The 22336-nt window shown below is 40.1% G+C and overlaps 1 protein-coding gene and 1 pseudogene across 3 annotated transcripts in view; one reads left to right on the top strand and one right to left on the bottom strand.

The window, feature by feature from the left end:
* Nucleotides 1-3360, bottom strand: part of LOC132423513 (survival motor neuron protein) — a 45774-nt gene extending 42414 nt beyond the window's left edge. For all 3 annotated transcript variants that reach the window (XM_060009349.1, XM_060009350.1, XM_060009348.1), the window contains exon 1: nt 3245-3360. In XM_060009349.1, the coding sequence (XP_059865332.1) occupies nt 3245-3331 (87 nt within the window). In that variant the 5' untranslated portion in view covers nt 3332-3360. The remainder of the gene's footprint in view (nt 1-3244) is intronic.
* Nucleotides 3361-9869: 6509 nt separating this feature from the next.
* On the top strand, nt 9870-10304 carry LOC132422204 (high mobility group protein B2 pseudogene; annotated as a pseudogene).
* The last annotated feature ends 12032 nt before the right edge of the window (nt 10305-22336 follow it).

The following is a 22336-nucleotide window of genomic DNA, read 5'->3' as shown; positions in this document are numbered from 1 at the left end:
TGTAAAATTCTAGAAAATGCAGACTAATCGATGGTGACAGAAAATGGATCAGCAGTTGTCTGGGGACAGGAGATGAGGAGGGATGAAAGGGAAGGATTACAAAGGGGTATAAGGAAATCAAACCATCCCACACACCGGGACCACATGGAGAAGCCGAGACAACATGAAGAAAAGAGATGGACCGTCAATCCCTAGTGGCTCAGTCCCCAGCTATTGTAGCTCCGATTACTACGTGGATGCAACTACACGAAATGTCTGAAGGAGAACTGCCCACCAAGGCCTTCACAAATTCCTGACCCACAGAAACTATGAGAGAGAATAAAACATGATTATTGTTTCAAGCCACTAAGTTTTGGGTGATTTGTTACACAGCAATAGCAAAGAGAACAGACCATCAGGACTGCCTTTATATCTGTTTCTCAGTCACCAAGAGAAGCCCACCTCTTTCCTTGCAGGCATTTAAAAATGAAATGTTTTCTTCCCCATATCCCTCAAATTACTGTACCAGAGGTGGGGAAGTAATCTTCCTTGTTCCTCACTTCCACTTCCAGATTATTCTTCCTCCCTAAAAACTCCCAGGTTTGAAAATCCCGTCACCAAACTCCCCTGTCCACTATCCCTTCTCATTGCAATCATCTATATCTTCCTGGGTCACTCTTCCTCATTCCTTGAGGTTTATATCCCAGTACTCCCTCCAACACTAATCCTGTCATAATTTTTGGTTATTTAAAAACCCATGTACAGGGACTTCCCTGGCGGCGCAGTGGTGAAGAATCCGCCTGCTAATGCAGGATACATGGGTTCGAGCCCTGGTGTGAGAAGATCCTACATGCTGTGGAGCAACTAAGCCCATGCACCACTACTGAGCCTGAGTTCTAGAGCCTGTGAGCCACAACTACTGAGGCTGTGCGCCACAACTACTGAAGCCCGTGCACCTACAGCCCGTGCTCTGCAACAAGACAAGCCACCGCAATGAGAAGCCCTCGCACCACAACGAAGAGTAGCCCCCACTCGTTGCAACTAGAGAAAGCCCGTGCACAGCAACAAAGACCCAATGCAGGCAAAAAAATAATTAAATAAATAACGATAAAAAAGTATGACTCAAAAATAAACCAAATAAAGTAAGAAATAATTAAAAAAAAAACCCACGTCCGCGATCCTTCCAATACCCTACCCTTGCTACATCTTTTTCTTTTTTTGTGGTATGCGGGCCTCTCACTGTTGTGGCCTCTCCCGTTGCGGAGCACAGGCTCCGGACACGCAGGTTCAGCGGCCATGGCTCACGGGCCCAGCCGCTCCGCGGCATGTGGGATCTTCCCAGACCGGGGCACGAACCCGTGTCCCCCGCATTGGCAGGCGGACTCTTAACCACTACGCCACCAGGGAAGCCCTGCTACATCTTTAAATGCTTCGCTACCAATGACCTTTTATAGTACCCAAGCTCAGCTACTCACTTCTATGGTCTTTATTATAACCATTATATATAACCTCTCCAAAAACTCAACTGCAAGAATCCTACTCTCCAACTACCACCTTCTAGGCTCTGCAACTTATTCCTTCTAGTAGGTTGATGATGACAGTCATTCCACTTCCCTGGGACTGGTAAAACAATGATCCTCACACTTTTTAAACTGCTTCTCACCATGGTAATGTCCTCACTTCCTTTCTTAGCCAGCTTTAATTGCACCATCGATCATTAAGACAACTCCCTGTACTGCCCCCTTCTCACTTCATACTAGGTAAAACTACAACCCTATTAATTTCAACTATTCATTTACTTTGTGTCTGCCCTCACACACCTGAATTTGAATTTAGCTAGCAAAAAATACAATCATGCTGCCTAGTCTCCTTTTCTTTTTAAAATAAATTTATTTATTTATTTATTTATTTCTGCGTTGGGTCTTCGTTGCTGTGCACGGGTCTTCTCTAGCTGTGGCGAGCAGGGGCTACTCTTCGTTGTGGTGCGAGGGCTTCTCATGGTGGTGGCTTCTCTTGTTGCAAAGCACAGGCTCTAGGCATGCAGCCTCAGCAGTCGTGGAGCACAGGCTTAGTTGCTCCACGGCGTGTGGGAATCTTCCTGGACCAGGGCTCGAACCCGTGTCCCCTGCATTGGCAGCGGATTCTTAACCACTGCGCCACCAGGGAAGTCCTAACTAGTCTTCTTTAAACTCATAACCACAAATCTGAAGTAGGCCTTTAATGTTGCCTAGATTTCCCTAATGCAACACTCATCCACTCTCCTAGACGTTTACTTCCTACCTTCTCTCTTCTCTAACCTCCAACACCTGCCCCCTGCCCCTCCTCACCAGTAGGCTGATGACCTTGCTTCTTTTACTGAGAGAACAGCAACAATCAAAACAGAATTTTCATAATCTCCTGCCACTATATCTGCCCATCCACACAAATCTGTACCCATATAACTGTCACCACATGAACTGTCAATATTTCTAACAAAGACCAAATCCATTCCCTCTTACTACGCTAGAATGTTGCTTGCGCAATTCTCTTCTCTCCTGCAATGTCAATTACACCGTCCTTACTGGATCTTTCCTATCAGCCCTGAAACATTTCTCCCATCTTAAAAACAAAAACACAATTAAGAATTCTCTTCATCTCACTTCCTTCTCCATCCATTGGTCAATTTCTCTATCTTCCAGTACCCACAATAAAACTTGAAATATTTGCTCACATATGTTGCCTTGAATTTCTCCTCTCCGACTCTCGAACTCGCTCCAATCACATTTCACCCAAGAATGAGTTCTAATCTTACCCCCTTATAAACCTGCCTTACTTGCAGTCTTCCCCATCTCAGGAAAAGGCAACTTCATCTTTTCAGCTGTTCAGAGCAATCTTGGAATTATCCTTGACTTTCCTCTCTCAAGCCTCTATTATCGTATACCCGTGCACAACCTGTTGCCTCTGATTTCAAACTATATCCAGAAGCCAAGTAACCGGCTGTCCACTGCTAACAGCGGGATTATTCCAATAGACTCCTAACTGGTTTCCCTGCTTCGCCCTGGCCTGACCCCGCACACCTCACAGTCGGAGAGAGAGGTGGACGACCAAGGCACAATCGAGTAGCAGTAGGGCCTAGGCTCAAAGTCATCGGGAGCCCAAACTGGGCGAGGAACGAGCTTGCGGCTGAGGCTCCCAAGTGGGGATGTACAAACATGCGGACCTCGCACTGAGCCGACTGGCCGGGGAAAGAGCGCAGGGTCGGGGACAGCGCCGGCTGCGACCTCACCTGGCCTGTGCCGCGCCGGAACAGCACCGTGTCTTCCGGCTCTGGGACGCCGCTGCTACTGCCGCCACCGCCGCCGCCCATCGCCATGGCTAACCTGCTGCCGGGTACGCGGCGTGGGCTAGGTCCCTCGGCGAGTGACGACTTCCGCCGCCCGGCCTCCGGGAGCGGAAGAGTATGGCGGCCGGCGGGGAGGAGTCCCCGCGCTTTCTGCCCTCCGGCGCCGCCTACCCCTGTCGGCCGCATAGGTGTTTCTTCTCCGTATCCTCTCAATTCTTTGATTTCACTTTTTCGTCTGTTCCGAGAGTGATTCGACCAGAGTTTTTGTTTGTTTTAAACAATAAATCCTCTTAGGAAAATAGCGTTCGTTGCAGGTCACTTAGAAAATAAGCAAGCAGTAAAATAAAAAGCAGTCCCTTGGTAATCAATAAAAATATAGGTACCATTTTTAAAAAGTGCTTTTAAGAGTTTTATATACTTATTTTAATTTTATTTTCACAACTCTATGAATTAGGGGCTATTTTCTCATTTAAAATGGGAAACTGAGGCACGGAGCGTTTACACAAATGCCTGGAATCCAGCATGTCTGTAACATTACCCAGCCTTAGCATTTAGTTTAATATCTCTTCTCCCAAATATTCTCTAGTAACTTTTTGAATTTAAAAACATGAGATGAATTGTTGTATTCTTTTTGTTTGCTCGTTTTTTCATGTTTGTCTTTACATGGGTCAAGGGGGCTTTTAGTTCTTAGTAGGAGCTTACCCTCTATTTTTCCAGTATTCTTTATTAAACATTTGGGATTGCTAAATGGCTTCCAAGTTCCTATTGTCATTTGTTCTTTTTTTTTAAAGGTCACCCAGGGAACTTTGATGGCTTCCTTTGGCTTCTGTAGATACCAGAAATAGATGTATTTTTTAAAAGCTCACTTAGATTTCTTCAATCATAATTCTCACAATGGCATATGATGCAGAAATTTAAACAATTTGGAACCAGGTTTCTTTTTATTTATTTATTTTTTAGATGGAATTTACATACCATAAATTCATCATTTTAAAGCATGCAATTTAGTGGGTTTTGGTATGGTCACAAGATTGTGCAGCTACCACCACTATCTAACTCCAAAACATTTTCATCACCCCCAAAAGAAACCTTGTATCCATTAGAAGTAACTCCACAGTCTCTCCTCCTTCCAGCCTCTCACAACCACTGTCTCTATAGATTTAGTTGCTCTGGATATTTCATAGAAATGGAGTCATATAACGTGACCTTTTGTGTCTTTTTTCACTTAGTATAATGTTTTCAAGGAGGAATTAGCTTTAATGAATTGTCAGCTGTTTTAAATGGCAAGTTCTTTGTTGGAAAAGTATTTCTACTTATCAGGAAGTAGATAAGTAGATTTCCACCTACCTTGTTCCTCAACAAAAATGAACCTATGGCATTTTTGTCCTCAAAGAAAACATGTTCTTTTTTTCTTGACGGTGACATCCAGATTTGAATCACCATACGTATTTTACAGTTATTCCATATGATAGACAAAGCACTCAAAGCATAATGTAGAGGATTTCCAAAGGAAGCCGTTTCATCAGATTTGAAGGCATTTACGTAAACATTAAATTTAACTGTATGATCATGGGGGGTTGCCAATCTGAGTACCATGCCTGGCACCTGGCAGGTCCCCCATACACATGGCTGAATGTGTAAGTCCCCCAGCTGCAGGAACAGCTCCATTTTCTGAGGGCTCCCCCCCCCCCGCAGGATTCTCTTACAGGCTAGTCCTTATGGTTCTGCCTTGTACACACAACACTTTATTTTCGTATTCTGTTTTCCCTGCTAGCAGCCCCTGTGACCAGGCGTCTTCATGTTGTTATCTCTGTACCTCCTACAAGGCCAGACCAGAGTAAGTGGTGCCAGAAAAGTTTGGTAAATCAATGAATTGTGGGAACCCAACCCAGCTCTAGCACTTTTGTCTGCAGGCTAGTCTACCAGATTCAAAAAGAGGAAGGTTATTCACAAGTGCATAAATTGCACTTGCATAAGAAAGAATCTCATTAAGTAGACCTCCATAAAGTTCAAATTTTGATGATCTGGGCATATCCGAGGTGAAGCTTACCCAGCTTTATAATGAATTTGCTGGAAAGTCACGTAGATAGTCCAGAATACTTTTTAGAAAGCACTTATCTGCCCCCAGGTGAGCAGGAAAGGAAGCTGGGAGGTACAAGAGAGGCCCCAAAGAGGGTCTGTTGGGCCATTTCTTAGCATCTGATCCAATTGGTGAGGAAAGTGACAGCAGTCCAAAGAAGACTCAAAGAAACAGAAGTTTTGGGTTTCCCTGGTGGAGCAGTGGTTGGGAGTCCGCCTGCCGATGCAAGGGACGTGGGTTCGTGCCCCGGTCCGAGAAAATCCCACGTGCCGCGGAGCGGCTGGGCCCGTGAGCCATGGCCGCTGAGCCTGCGCGTCCGGAGCCTGTGCTCCGCAACGGGAGAGGCCACAACAGTGAGAGACCCGCGTACCGCAAAAAAAAAAAAAAAAAAAGAAAGAAACAGAACTCTCTGCTGGCAATAGCTCTTTTGCCTAAAGTAGCCTTCCCACTGTCACATGGTGCAGTTTTAAAGTTATGGTGAAATGCTAACAGGCAGTTTGGATTAAAGTTAACAGCAAATCATGGCTTCACAGATTAATTGCTGCACAAATAAATTGATGTATAAGTATTTGCTTTTAAATCTTACATGGCAAGAAGTAAATTAGAAGTCAAACCATTTTTTTCTCCGAAGACTAAAAGGACAGAATGTCTTTGATGACCTTGAGAACAGCATACTGGTTTCAAGGCAGACTGTTGTTGTGTAATCTAACCAACAATGATGTAGAACGTTTTAAAATTTTATTTATTTTATTTCTGGATGTGCTGGGTCTTCATTGCGATGTGGAAGCTTCTCAGTGTGGTGGCTTCTCTTGTTAAGCATGGGCTCTAGAGCGCGGGCTTCAGTAGTTGTGGCACACGAGTTTAGTTGCTCTGTGGACTGTGGGATCTTCGCGGACCAGGGCTCGAACCCGTGTTCCCTGTGTTGGCAGGCAGATTCTTAACCACTGTGCCACCCTGTGAAGTCCCTGATGTAGAACTTTTCTTAACACGGTTATAAAATAAATCTTAGAAGAAAAAAAAATAACTTCATGAACTGGAACCAATCTTTGCGCATATGGAATTCTCATACCAAAAACCTACATTCGGCGACTCTTGGAACTTGCTGATGATAAAGGATTCAAATGACTAGTGATCAAGTTTCCAGTTAGGATAATATATATTGGTACTGTCATGTAGAATAGCGAATAAACAAAAGAGAAGGCCAAAACTAATTAGTTCCTTACCCTTACCTTACCTTCAGAGTCTAGGGTCAGGAGATTAGAGATGTGTCAGTGATTTGTGTACAAGAATGCTCACTGATTGGGACTGACATACATACACTACTGTGTATAAAACAGATAACTAATGAGAACCTACTGTATAGCACAGGGAACTCTACTCAATGCTCTGTGGTGACCTAAATGGGAAGGAAATCCAAAAAAGAGGGGATATACGTAAACGTATAGCTGATTCACTTTGCTGTACAGCAGAGTGAATACAACACAACACTGTAAAGCAACTATACTCCAAAAAAAAAAAAAAGACTGCTCACTGAACTATTACTGCAGCAGAAAGCTGAAAATTCCAAATGATGTTTTGGAAGAATATTTGAATGATATTATGGACAAATGGTAGTATAATTCATAAATGACATAGATCTAATTAGTCATCCAATATGTAAGGCTTGGATTCATTACCCTCACATCATATACCAAAATACATTCTGGGTGACTTTTATAAACTTGGGATGGAGGAGATTTTAAGATAGAAATAAGAAACTATGCAAGGATTGAAAACTCGAATACATTTTGGGGGTCAGGCAGGTAAAGGAGATGAGTTAAAGAGGAGTAAGCAATAAGGGGTGGTGGGTACTGTAATCAGTTACCTTGAGACTATCCCTCCACACACCCCCCAACTCATTCCACCCACTCCCTGCCCAAAGGCATTCAAGTTCATATTAAAAATTCTGGGGGGAGGGGGGAGGGGGGAGGGATGGAGTGGGAGTTTGGGTTTAGCAGAAGCAAGCTATTATATATAGAATGGATAAACAACAAGGTCCTACTGTATAGCACAGGAAACTATATTCAATATATTGTGATAGACCATAATTGAAAAGAATATGTATATATGTATAACTGAATCACTTTGCTGTACAGTAGAAATAAACACAACATTGTAAATCAAGTATACTTCAATTTAAGAAAAAGTGGAAAAAATTTTTTTAACATGTCAGGACAAGTCTGTGGGCTGTCAGTCTGCATCTTCAGTTAATAAAGAAACTAGGCATTTAATTAAAAATTATGATGAGGTATCACCTCACACTGGTCAGAATGGCAATTATCAAAAAGTCTACAAATAATAAATGCTGGAGAGGGTGTGGAAAAAGGGAAACCTCCTACACTGATGGTGGGAATGTAAATTGGTACAGTCATTATGGAGAACAGTATGGAGGTTTCTTAAAAAACTAAAAATAGAGCTACAACACGATCCTGCAATCCCACTCCTCCTGGGCATATATTTGGAGAAAACCATAATTTGAAAAGATACATGCACCCCAAAGTTCATTGCAGCACTATTTACAATAACCAAAACATGGAAGCAACCTAAATGTCCATGGACAGATGAATGGATAAAGAAGATGTGGTATAGGGCTTCCCTGGTGGCACAGTGGTTGGGAATCCGCCTGCCAATGCAGGGGACACGGGTTCCAGCACTGGTCCGGGAAGATCCCACATGCCGCAGAGCAACTAAGCCCGTGTGCCACAACTATTGAGCCTGCACTCTAGAGCCTGCGAGCCACAACTACTGAGCCCGTGTGCCACAACTACTGGAGCCCGTGCTCCGCAACAAGAGAGGCCACCGCAGTGAGAAGCCTGCGCATGGCAACGAAGAGCAGCGCCCCCCCGGGCCACAACCAGAGAAAAGCCCATGTGCAGCAATGAAGACCTAACACAGCCAAAAATAAAATAAATAAAATTAAACAAAAATAGATGTGGCACATATACACAATGGAATACTACTCAGACATAAAAAAATGTCATTTGCAGCAACATGGATGGACCCAGAGATTAACATACTAAGTGAAGCCAGAGAAAGACAAATATCACATGATATTGCTTATATGTGGAATCTAAAAAAAAAAAACCAAACAAATGAACTTATATACAAAACAGAAACAGACCCACAGACATAGAAAACAAACTTATGGTTACCAAAGGGGAAAGGGAGGGGATAAATTAGGAGTTTGGGATTACCATATACAAACTATTATGTATAAAACAGATAACCAACAAGGACCTATTGTATAGCACAGGGAACTATACTCAATATTTGGTAATAACCTATAAGGGAAAAGAATCTGAAAAAGAATAGGTATATATATGTTTAACTGAATCACTTTGCTGTACACCTAACACAATACTGTAAATCAACTATACTTCAATTAAAAAAAGAAAAAAAAAAGAAACTAGGCATTTGATCATGTGAATAAAAATTCTGGCAAAAGCAACATAAATAAAATGAAAGGACAAACAATAGTTTAGAAAATATTTGTAACATAAGAGAAACGAATATTCTTTTATATTAAAGAAAAACTCTGTCAAATAAAAATAACAGCAAAGCAAGCTATTCATAGAAGAAAAAACCAAAAGGGCCAATAAATATGAAGATATGCCCATACTCTGGAAGCTCTGTATTCTGTCTGCTTGGATTTATATCCTTAACCTGCCATTTACTAGCTGGGTGACCTTGGGTAAATTCCTTAACCAAAATCTCAATTTGTATAAAATCTATAAAAATGGACATAACTGTAGTACCTACATGTGAAGACTAAGTAAAACAAAAAGCATAAAGTAGAGAGAAAAAACATAGGTATTTCACAAAAAGGAAAATCCATGGGACTCCCCTGGTGGTGCAGTGGTTAAGAGTCTGCCCCCAATGCGGGGGGCCTGGGTTGGATCCCTGGGCAGGGAACTAGATCCCACATGCATACCACAATTAAGAGTTTGCATGCCACAACTAAGGAGCCCAAGTGCCACAACTAAGACCCTGTGCAACCAAATAAATAAATGTTAAAATATACATATATACCCCCCCCAAAAAAAAGGAAAATCCAGGGAATTAATTCCTTGGCAGTCCAGTGGTTAGGACTCAGTGCTTTCACTGCCAGGGCCCAGGTTCAATCCCTGGTCGGGGAACTAAGATTCTGCTAGCCACATGGCCAATCAATCAATCTGATAATAAAAATAAATAAAAATTTAAAAAGAAAGAAAATCCAAATGTCCAATAAATATATGAAAAAATGCTCAACCTCTCTGGTCAGAGAATTGCAAATTAAAAACTAAGATACCAGGCGCGGAGAAGTCTGCAAAACAAGAGGTGGAAGATTGGGTTAGCGACGGAACAGTTCGCGCCGGAGCCACGGGCAGCAGTGTCGAGGTCTGACCTGGCCACTGTGTGGTACTCTGAGGAAAAGCTACCGCCAGGTGGACGCGCCGCCGCCGCAGCAGCAGCACCATCATGGGGAAGGGCGACCCCAACAAGCCGCAGGGCAAGATGTCCTCATACGCCTTCTTTGTGCAGACTTGCCGGGAGAAGCACAAGAAGAAACACCCTGACTCCTCGGCCAACTTCACCGAGTTCTCCAAGAAATGTCCTGAGAGATGGAAGATCATGTCTGCCAAGGAAAAATCCAAGTTTGAAGATATGGCAAAAAGTGACAAAGCTCGCTATGACAGGGAGATGAAAAATTATGTTCCTCCCAAAGGTGACAAGAAGGGAAAGAAAAAAGATCCCAATGTGCCTAAAAGGCCTCCATCTGCCTTCTTCCGGTTTTGCTCTGAACATCACCCAAAGATCAAAAGTGAACACCCTGTCTTATCCATTGGAGATACTGCAAAAAAAGTGGGTGAAATGTGGTCTGAGCAGTCAGCCAAAGGTAAATAACCCTATGAACAGAAAGCAGCTAAGCTGAAGGAGAAATATGAAAAGGACATTGCCACATACTGTGCCAAGGGCAAGAGTGAAGTGGGAAAGAACAGGCTCCAAGAAGAATGAACCAGTCCAATGTTCATAGCACCACTATTTACAATAGCCAAGATATGGACACAATCTAAGTGTCCATCAACAGATAAATGGGTAAAGAAGATGTGGTCTGTGTGTATACACACACACAATTAAATACTCAGCCATAAAAAAGAATGAAATGTTGCCATTTGCAACAAGTATGGACTTAGAGGGTATTATGCTGAGTGAAATAACTCAAACAGAGAAAGACAAATACTTATGTTATCACTTATATGTGGAATCTAAAAAATAAAGTAAATTAGTGAATATAACAAAGGAGAAACAGACTCACAAATATAGAGAACAAACTAGTGGTTACCAGTAGGGAGTGGGAAGGAGGGAGGGGCAAGATGGAGGTAGGGGATTAAGAGGTACAAACTACTATGTATAAAAGGAATAAGCGATAAGTATATATCACAGGGGATATAGCCAATAATTTATAGTAACCAGTTTTTTTTTGGCTGCACTGCGCAGCATGCAGAGCTTCCCTGACCAGGGATCGAACACTTGCCCCCTGCATTGGAAGCACAGTCTTAACCACTGGACCACCAGGGAAGTTCTATAATAACTATTAATGGAATATAATCTTTAAAAATTGTGAATCACTATGTTGTACACCTCAAATTTATATAATATTGTAAATAAACTATATCGCAATTAAAAAATAAAAACACAAAATGTGGGAGGGGGAGAAAAAATGTAGTGTTTTTAGAATGTGTTCAAACTTAACCACAAACCAAAAACTTAAAATAGATACACAAGCTATAATACTAAAGAAATATAGTTTATATATCGTTATATAGAATATATATAACTCTATACAAAATCATCAAACTACAAGGGAACAGACAAAGAGAAAAATAGGGAACAGAGAAGAACTACAAAAACAACCAGAACAATTAACAAAATGGCAATAAGCATGTAACTATCATTTATCACTTTAAATGTAAATGGACTAAAGACACAGGGTGGCTGAATTGATTTAAAAAAAAAAGACCAATCTATATGCTGCCAACAGGAGATTCACTTCAGATTTAAAGACACACTGACTGAAAATGAAGGAATGGGAAAGGATATGCCATGCAAATAGAAACAAAAAGAAATCTGTGGTAGCAATACACATATAAAACAAAACAGACTGTAAATAAAGTTTATAATAAGAGACTAAGAAGAGCCTTTCATAATGATAAAGGGGTCAATCCAAGAAGAGGATATAACATTCATAAATACCTATGCACTCAACATAGGAGCACCTAAATACATAAAGCAAATATTGACATAAAGGGAGAAATTGATAGTAATACAATAATAGCAGGGGACTTTCATATCCCACGTGTATCAAATGGATAGATTATCTGGACAAATCAATAAGGAAACACTGGCTTTAAACAACACATTAAACCAGATGTACTTAATACATATATACCGAACATTCCAAAACTGCAGAAGGGGTGGAGTCAAGATGGCGTACTAGGAGGACGCGGAATCTGCGTCTCTGCACAACTAGGGCACCTAGCAGGCACCAGTGGGGGACCACGGACACCAAAGGGGATGGGAGGAACCCCCACGTTGGGCGTGGGGGGAGTGAAAGGGGAGAAGTGGAGGTGGGACAGGACTGGTGCCCCTGAGGGGTGGCTGGGGGAGGGGAAGGGATCCCACGCCTGAAGGGGGAAATTGGGGAACCATTGGGAGGGCAGAGGATCAAAAGGGAGCGTGGTCAGGTTTCCCCTGCCCACTTGGACCCCCAGGAACCTGGTCAGATCTTGGGCCTGATCCTCTGCCCACCTAGGTCCCGTCCAGCCATGCGGGCCCTGAGGGAGTGGGAGGGAGGGAAGGGGGAGCAAAAGTAAAGGCTGGACCTCCGGGACTGGCACCCCTGAGGGGTGGCTGGGGAGGGAAGGAGTTCCTACAACCAGCAGGACCCACCCATGGTCAGGGGTCCAGCAGCAACGGGGTAGACGCTGGGGGAGAAGGTGGGGGAGGGGCACAAAGGAAAGGAAGGGAACGCGGCCAGTGCTTTCCCTGTCCACTTAGGCACTGGGGAGCCTGTTGGGCCCCTGGGCCTAATCCTCTGTCCTCGGAGTTTCCCTCCTGCCATGCAGAACCCAAGCCTCGCCCCTACACGCCCACCCAGGGCCCTACTTTTACACTTGGAGACCCCCTTCAACGAGCTGGGCCTAAACCCCACCCACACACCCTCACTCAAGGCCCCAAACTCCAGAACTCAACACTCTAGAGACCCTCCTTTAGACATGCTGCCTCTCCCCTTCTGTGCAGGTCCTAAGCAGAGGCACTCCGCCTAGGTCCTGCCGCATGCTCAAACGTCACACCCCTCCCGCCTAGGTCTGCCCCACCCTAAACCCCACCCCTGCCTAAGTTCCACCCCTCGTCTAAACTTCACCAGCAGAGCCAAGGCTTTTTCTTTCTTCCTTTCTTAGATTGGGGTTCTGTTTTGCCTTGTTGATTCACTGCTGTTGATTCTTTCATATTTTTAATTTTCCTAGTAAATCTTTTATTTTTCTAATTTTATTTTATTCCTTATACTTTTTTAGTGATCTCTCCTTTTGGCTTGTTCCCACCCCCTTTTTTTTTTTCTTTTCTCTGTTGTGGTTTTATTTTACCTTGTTGCAGTTGTTTCAATTGTAATTTTTCCTAATATTTCCTAATAAAAAACATTTGAATTATAGGGGTCCCAGAAGAAGAAGAGAAAAAGAAAGGGTCTGAGAAAATATTTGAAGAGATTATAGTCGAAAACTTCCCTAACATGGGAAGGGAAATAGTCAATCAAGTCCAGGAAGCACAGAGAGTACAATACAGAATAAACCCAAAGAGAAACACACTGAGACACTTATTAATCAAACTATCAAAAATTAAATACAAAGAAAAAAAAAGCAGCAAGGGAAAAGCAACAAATAACATACAAGAGAATCCCCATAAGGTTAACAGCTGATCTTTCAGCAGAGACTCTGCAAGCCAGAAGGGAGTGGCAAGACATATTTAAACTGATGAAAGGAAAAAACCTACAACCAAGATCACTCTACCCAGCAAGGATCTCATTCAGATTCAATGGAGAAATTAAAACCTTTACAGATAAGCAAAAGTTAATAGAATTCAGCACCACCAAACCAGCTTTACAACAAACGCTAATGGAACTTCTCTAGGTAGGAAACACAAGAGAAGGAAATGACTTACAAAAACAAACCCAAAACAATTAAGAAAATGGTAATAGGAACATACATATCAATATTTACCTTAAATGTAAATGGATTAAATGCTCCAACCAAAAGACACAGACTGGCTGAACAGATACAAAAACAAGACCCGTACATATGCTGTCCACAAGAGACCCACTTCAGACCTAGGGACACATACAGACTGAAAGTGATGGAATGGAAATAGATATTCTATGCAAATGGAAATCAAAAGAAAGCTGGAGTAGCAATTCTTATATCAGACAAAATAGACTTTAAAATTAAGACTATTACAATAGACAAAGAAGGACACTACATAATGATAAAGGGATCAATCCAACAAGAAGATATAACAATTGTAAATACTTATGCACCCAACACAGGAGCACCTCAATACAATACACCTCAATACATAAGCCCATACATAAGGCAAATACTAACAGCCATAAAAGGGGAAATAGACAGTAATACATCAGAGTAGGGGACTTTAACACCCCACTTTCACCAATCGACAGATCATCCAAAATGAAAATAAATAGGAAACACAAGCTTTAAAGGATACATTAAACAAGATGGACTTAATTGATATTTATAGGACATTCCATCCAAAAAGAACAGAATACACTTTCTTCTCAAGTGCTCATAGAACATTCTCCAGAATAGACCATATCTTGGGTCACGAATCGAGCCTTGGTAAATTTAAGAAAATTGAAATCGTATCAAGTATCTTTTCAGACCACAATGCTATGAGACTAGATATCAATTAGAGGAAAAAATCTGTAAAAAATACAAACACATGGAGGCTAAACAATACACTACTAAATAACCAAGAGATCACTGAAGAAATCAAAGAAGAAATTTAAAAATACATAGAAACAAATGACAATGAAAACACAGCAACCTAAAACCTATGGGATGCAGCAAAAGCAGTTCTAAGAGGGAAGTTTATAGCAGTTCAATCTCAACTCAAGAAACAAGAAAAATATCAAACAAAAAATCTAACCCTATACTTAAAACAACTAGAGAAAGAATAACAAAGAAAACCCAAAGTCAGTTGAAGGAAAGAAATCATAAAGATCAGAGCAGAAATAAATGAAATAGAAACGAGAAACAATAGCAAAGGTCAATAAAACTAAAAGCTGGTTCTTTGAGAAGATAAACAAAATCCATAAACCATTAGCCAGACTCATCAAGAAAAAAGGGAAGAGACTCAAATCAACAGAATTAGAAATGAAAAAGAAGAAGTAACAACTGACACTGCAGAAATACAAAGGATCATGAGAGATTACTATAAGCAACTATATGCCAATAAAATGGACAACCTGGAAGAAATGGACACATTCTTAGAAAAGCACAACCTTCTGAGACTGAACCAGGAAGAAACAGAAAATATAAATAGACCAATCATAAGCAGTGAAATTGAGACTGTGATTAAAAATCTTTCAACAAACAAAAGCCCAGGACCAGATGGCTTCACAGGCAAATTCTATCAGACATTGAGAGAAGGGCCAACACCAATCCTTCTCAAATTCTTCCAATATATTTCAGCGCGAAGAACACTCCCAAACTCATTCTATGAGGCCACCATCACCCTGATACCAAAACCAGACAAAGATGTAACAAAGAAAGAAAACTACAGGCCAATATCTCTGATGAACATAGATGCAAAAATCCTCAACAAAATACTAGCAAACAGAATCCAATGGCACATTAAAAGGATCATACACCATGATCAAGTGGGGTTTATCCCAGGAATGTAAAGATTCTTCAATATATGCAAATCAATCAATATGATACACCATATTAACAAATTGAAGGATAAAAACCATATGATAATCTCAGTAGATGCAGAAAAAGCTTTTGACAAAATTCAATACCCATTTATGATAAAAACTCTCCAGAAAGTAGGCATAGAGGGAACCTACCTCAACATAATAAAGGCCATATATGACAAACCCACAGCCAACATCATTCTCAATGGTGAAAAACTGAAACCATTTCCTCTAAGATCAGGAACAAGACAAGGTTGCCCACTCTCACCACTATTATTCAACATAGTTTTGGAAGTTTTAGAAACAGCAATCAGAGAAGAAAAAGAAATAAAAGGAATCCAAATCAGAAAAGAAGAAGTAAAACTGTCACTGTTTGCAGATGACATGATTCTATACATAGAGAACCCTAAATATGCTACCTCAAAACTACTAGAGCTAATCAATGAATTTGGTAGAGTAGCAGGATACAAAAGTAATGCACAGAAATCTCTTGCATTCATATACACTAATGATGAAAAATCTGAAAAAGAAATTAAGAAAAAACTCCCATTTACTACTACAACAAAAAGAATAAAATACCTAGGAATAAACCTACCTAAGGAGACAAAAGACCTGTATGAAGAAAACTATAAGATACTGATGAAAGAAATTAAAGATGATACAAACAGACGAAGAGATATACTATGTTCTTGGAGAGGAAGAATCAATATTGTGAAAATGACTACTACCCAAAGCAATCTACAGATTCAATGTAATCCCTATCAGACCACCAATGGCATTTTTCACAGAACCAGAACAAAATATTCACAATTTGCATGGAAACACAAAAGACCCCGAACAGCCAAAACAATCTTGAGAAAGAAAAATGGGAGTGGGAGGAATCAGGCTCCTGGACTTCAGAATATACTACAAGGCTACAGTAATGAAGACAATATGGTACTGGCACAAAAACAGAAAGATAGATCAATGGAACAGGATAGAAAGCCCAGAGATAAACCCACAAAAGAAATGAAATTCAGTTATTTGTACTGAGGTGGATGGACCTAGAGTCTGTCATACAGAGTGAAGTAAGTCAGAAAGAGAGAAACAAATACTGTATGCTAACACATATAGATGGAATATAAAAAAAAATGGTTCTGATGAACCTAGGGGCAGGACAGAAATAAAGACACAGACATAGAGAATGGACTTGAAGACACGGGGAGGGGGAAGGGTAAGCTAGGACGAAGTGAGAGTAGCACTGACATATATACACTACCGAATGTAAAATAGATAGCTAGTAGGAAGCAGCTGCATGGCACAGGGAGATAAGCTTGGTGCTCTGAGACCACCTAGAGGGGTGGGATAAGGAGGGTCGGAGGGAGATGCAAGAGGGAGGGGATATGGGGATATACGTATACATATAGTTGATTCATTTTGTTATACAGCAGAAACTAACAACAACACTGTAAAGCAATTACACTCCAATAACAATGTTAAGGAAAAAAACAAACAAAAAAAAAACCCCAAAACTGCAGGGCATGCATTCTTTTCAAGTGCACATGAAACACTGTCTAGGAGAGATCACGTTAGGCCACAAAACAAGTCTCAATAAATATAAGGAGACTGAAATCATATCACGCATCTTTTCCAACCACAACAGTATGAAACCAGTAATCAGTTGTAAGTAGAAAACTGGAAAACACACAACATGTGGCGACTAAACAACTTTTCAGTAAACCACCAATGGTTTAATGAAGAAATGAAAAAGGAAATAAAAAAATACCTTTAGACAAATGAAAATGGAAACACAATTTTCCAAAATCTATGGGACACAGCAATAGCAATTCTAATTGGGTAGTTCATAGCAATACAGGCCTGCCTCAAGAACAAGAAAAATCTCAAATAAACAATTTAACTTTCCATCTAAAGGAATTAGGAAAAGAAGAACAAAGCCCAAAGTTAGTAGAAGTCAGGAAATAATAGATTAGAGCAGAAATAAATGAAATAGAGGCTAAAAAAATCAATTAAAAAGATCCGTGAAACTAAGCTGGTTCTTTGAAAAGATAAACAAAATTTATAAACCTTTAGCAAGACTCATCAAGAGAAAGACGGGCCCCAAATAAAATCAGAAATGAAAGGGCAGAAGTTACAATTAATACCACAGAAATACAAAGAATAATGAGACTACCACAATTACACCAACAAACTGGACAGCACAGAAGAAATGGATATATTCCTAGAAATGTACAATTTTCCAAGAATGAATCAGGAAGAACAGAAAATCTGAACAGCCTGTTTACTAGTAATGAAATTGAATCAGTAACCAAAAACTGCCAACAAATAGAAGTCCAGGATCAGACAGCTTCACAGGTAAATTCTACCAAACATATAAGGAACAGTTAATTAATACCTACCCTTCTCAAACTGTTCCGAAAAACAGAAGAATAAGGAATGCTTCCAAATTCATTCTACGAGTCCAGCATTAACCGATCCAAGCCAGACAAAGAGAGTATAAAAAAAGAAAATTATAGGCCAATATCACTGATGAACAAAGATGCAAAAATCCTCAACAGAATATTAGCAAACTGAATTCAACAATACATTAAAAGGATTATACACTATAACCAAGTGGTATTTACCCCAGGGATGCAAGGGTGGTTCAATATCTACAAATCCATCAATGTTATATATCATATTAACAAATTGAAGAATAAAAATCATATAAGTAGCTGCAGAAAAAGCTGTTAAGAAAAATTCAACATCCATTTATGATAAAAGCTCGCAACAAAGTGGTTACAGAGGGAACATACCTCAACGTAATTAAGGCCATATATGACAAACTCATAGCTAACTTCATACACAATACTGGAAAGCTGAAAGCTTTTCCTCTAAAATTGAGAACAAGACAAGGACACTCTTGCCACTGTTATTCAACATAGTTAGACATCCCAGTCAGAGCAATCAGACAAGAAAATAAATAAAAGTCATCCAAGGACCTCCCTGGTGGTCCAGTGGTTAACACTCTGTGCTTCCACTGCAGGGGGTGTGGGTTTGATCCCTGGTTGGGGAACTAGGATCCCACATGCTGTGCAGCACAGACAAAAAACAAACAAAAAGTCAACCAAACTGGACAGGAAGAAATAAAACTGTCGCTATTTGCAGACGGCATTATACTATATATAGAAAACCTTAAAGATACCAGCAAAAAGACTATTAGAACTAAAAAAAATTTAGTATAGTTTCAGGATACAGAATGAATATACAGAAACCTGTTGCATTTTTATACCTTAATAATGAATTAGCAGACAGAGAAATTAAGAAAATAATTCATTTGGAATTGCATCACAAAGAATAAAATACCTAGGAATTAATTTGCTCAAGGAGGTGAAAGACCTGTGCTCTGAAAACTGTAAAACACTGATGAATAAAATTGCAGGCAACTCAAATAAATAGAAAGCTATTCTGTGTTCATGGATTGGAAGAATTATTATTGTCAAAATGTCCATAACACCGAAAGCAATCTACAGATTCAGTGCAATCCTTATCAAAACACCCATTGCATTTTTCACAGAAAAAGAACAAATCTTAACCTCAAATAGCCAAAGCAATCTTGAGAAAGAAAGGTTGAAGGTATCATGGTCCCTGATTTCAAACTATACTACTAAGTTCCAGTCATCAAAACAGTATGGTACTGGCACAAAAACAGACATATAGATCAACTGAACAGAATACACAGCCCAGAAATGAACCCACACTTAAATGCACAATTAATGTACAACAAAGGTGGCAAGAATACAAAATAGGGGAAAGACAGATTCTTCAATAAGTCGTGGTGGCAAAACTGTAGAGTTATATGTAAAAGAATGAAACTAGACAACTTTTTTACACCATGTATGAAAATAAACTCAAAACAGATTAAAGACTTAAATGTAAGACATGAAACCACAAATCTCTTAGAAGAAAATATAGGCACTATGTATGATATTTCACATCAGAATTAGCAGTACTTTTTTGGATCCGTCTCCTCAGACAAGGGCAACAAAAGCAAAAATAAACAGGGAATTCCCTGGCGGTCCAGTGATTAGGACTCTGTGCTTTCTGTGTAGGTTCAATCCCTGGTTGGGGAACTAAGATCCCACAAGCCACATAGCACAGCCAAAAAAAACCCCAAAAAACAAAAATAAACAAATGGGACTACACCAAACTAAAAAGCTTTTGCATGGCAAAGGAAACCATCAACAAAATCAAAAGGCAACATCCTGAAAGGCTGAATGGGAGAAGATATTTGCAAATGATATGTCCAATAAGGGGTTAATATAAAAAATACAGAGAGAACTTACACAACTCAATATAAAAAAAAAGAAACAATCTGATTAAAAAATGGTCAGAGGATCTGAATAGATATTTTTCCAAAGACATACAGATGGCCAACCAGTCCATGAAAAGAAGCCTACCACCACTAATCATCAGGAAAATGAAAATCAAAACCACAATGAGATATCATCTCACACTTGTCAGAATGACTTTTATCAAAAAGAAATAATGAGCGTTGGTGAGGATGTGGAGAAAAGGGAACTCTTGTGTACTGTTGGTGGGAATGTAAATTGGTATAGTCACAATGCAAAACAGTATGGAGGTTCCTCAAAAAATTAAACATATCTGAAGAAAACAAACACACTAATTTGAAAAGATTTATCTATCCCTATGTTCATTGCAGCACTTACAACGACCAAGATATGGAAGCAACCTAACTGTCCCTTGAGAGATGAATGGATAAAGGAGCTGTGGTGTATATGTACACATATACAATGGAATATTACTCAGCAATAAAAAAGAATGAAATCTTACCATTTGTGACAACATGAATGGACACAGAGAGTATTATGCTAAGTGAAATAAGCCAGACGGAGAAAGACAAATACCATATGGTTTCACTTACATGTGGAATCTAAAAAACAAAACAAATGAACAAACAGAAATTCACTCACAGGTACAGAGAACAAACTGGTGTCACCAGAGTGGAGGAAGGTGGGAAAATGGACAAAATAAGGGAAAAAGATTAAGAGATACAAACTTAGCTATAAAATAAAAAAGTCACGGGGATATAATGTACAGCATAGGGAATATAGTCAATAATACTATAGTAACTTTTTGTGGTGATGGTGACTAGACATTGTGGTGATCACTTTGTAATGTATAAAAACATTGAATCACTATGTTGCACACCTGAAACTAATATTCTTTTTTTTTTTTTTTTTTGTGGTACACGGGCCTCTCACTGCCATGGCCTCTCCCGTCGCTGAGCACAGGCTCCGGACGCGCAGGCTCAGCGGCCATGGCCCACGGGCCTAGCCGCTCCGCGGCATGTGGGATCCTCCCGGACCAGGGCATGAACCCGTGTCCCCCGCACCAGCAGGGGGACTCTCAACCACTGCGCCACCAGGGAAGCCCGAAACTAATATTCTAAGTCAATTATACTTCAACTAAAAACAAAAAACATTAACATATCCACACACACACAAAAAAGGCACTCTTAGAAGGCAAAGAGTGAATCCTAATGTAAACTATGTACTTTGGGTGATAATGATGTGTCAATGTAGGTTCATCAGTTACAGCAAGGGTACTACTCTGGTAGGGGATGTTCATAATGGGGAGGCTATGTATGAGTAGGGCCAGGGGGTAGATGAGAAATCTAAATTTTTTTGTGACCCTAATTTTGCTCTATAAAATAAACTCTATTAAGAAAAAAAAAGGCAGGGGCTCCCCTAGTGGTGCAGTGGTTAAGAATCCACCTGCCAACTCAGGGGACATGGATTCGAGCCCTGTTCTGGGAAGATCCCACATGCTGCGGAGCAACTAAGCCCATGTGCCACAACTACTGAGCCTGTGCTCTAGGGCCCGCGAGCCATAACTACTGAGCCCACATGCCACAACTACTGAACCCGCATGCATAGAGCCCATGCTCTGCAACAAGAGAAGCCACTGCAATGAAAAGCCGGCGCACCACAACGAAGAGGAGCCCCCATTCGCCGCAACTAGAGAAAGCCCACATGCAGCAATGAAGAACCAACACAGCCAAAAATAAAATAAATTTCTTTAAAAATAAAAAAGAAATTCTTTTTAAAAAAAAGGCACTTATTCCAGAAAATTTTAAAGCTGTAAGTAGAACTCTTACTGAGACCTCATTTAGTTTATGTTCATTTAGTTGCTATTCCAGGTGGGTTTTACTATTTTTTGTAAATTTTTCAAGCAAACTAGTTGATTACAAAGCAAAATTAGATAAATGTATCTTAAATTCTATTATACAATAAAGTTGACTTTAAAGATATACTTTAACAAAGTTTATGACAAAGATTCTAGATTTATATACAATATCCTGTTACCTGATATTACCTCTCTAATAAATTGTATAAATGCTCACTGGTGATAAAAAACAATGTTCACCAATATGTCACATGCACGGTTAGTGTTTTATTCTTTGAAGAATGGTTCTGAAACATCACAATAAGTCAGGCTGAAAGGTAAAGTTTAAAATAGTTTTACAAGGATATAACATATGTACTGGCTGTTCACTCTACAAAATCTTGATCATAGAGCTTATGATACACTTAGTTAGCAGCAGCACCCAGGTTTTCCAAATAGTCATCATTTTTCTCTTGTCTGCATAGACTTCTTCTCATTGGCTGCCTTCTGCTTTTGTTGCATGATCTCAGAGTCCCTATATGGGGGGAAAAGGCTGTAAGTTGTTACAGGAAAACTGATTTTATGTTCTCATTTGTTTTCTACAATAATCCATTCAGTATATTAGAAAACAATTTAAAAGAAGATATAAACTTTCATGTCTTTCCATTTTCATGGATGGAGATAGAATGGTGAAGATAGAAGGTGAAGAATGGAAAGGCTTTGAAGTCAGATCTTATTTTGAATACAATCTGTACTGTTGTCATGACCTTGGATAAATGACCCC

The sequence above is a fragment of the Delphinus delphis genome, chromosome 3, assembly GCF_949987515.2.
Source record: "Delphinus delphis chromosome 3, mDelDel1.2, whole genome shotgun sequence".
Classification (NCBI taxonomy): Eukaryota; Metazoa; Chordata; class Mammalia; order Artiodactyla; family Delphinidae; genus Delphinus; species Delphinus delphis.
Note: the sequence above shows the minus strand (reverse complement) of the source record. Positions and strands in the feature narration are given on the sequence as shown.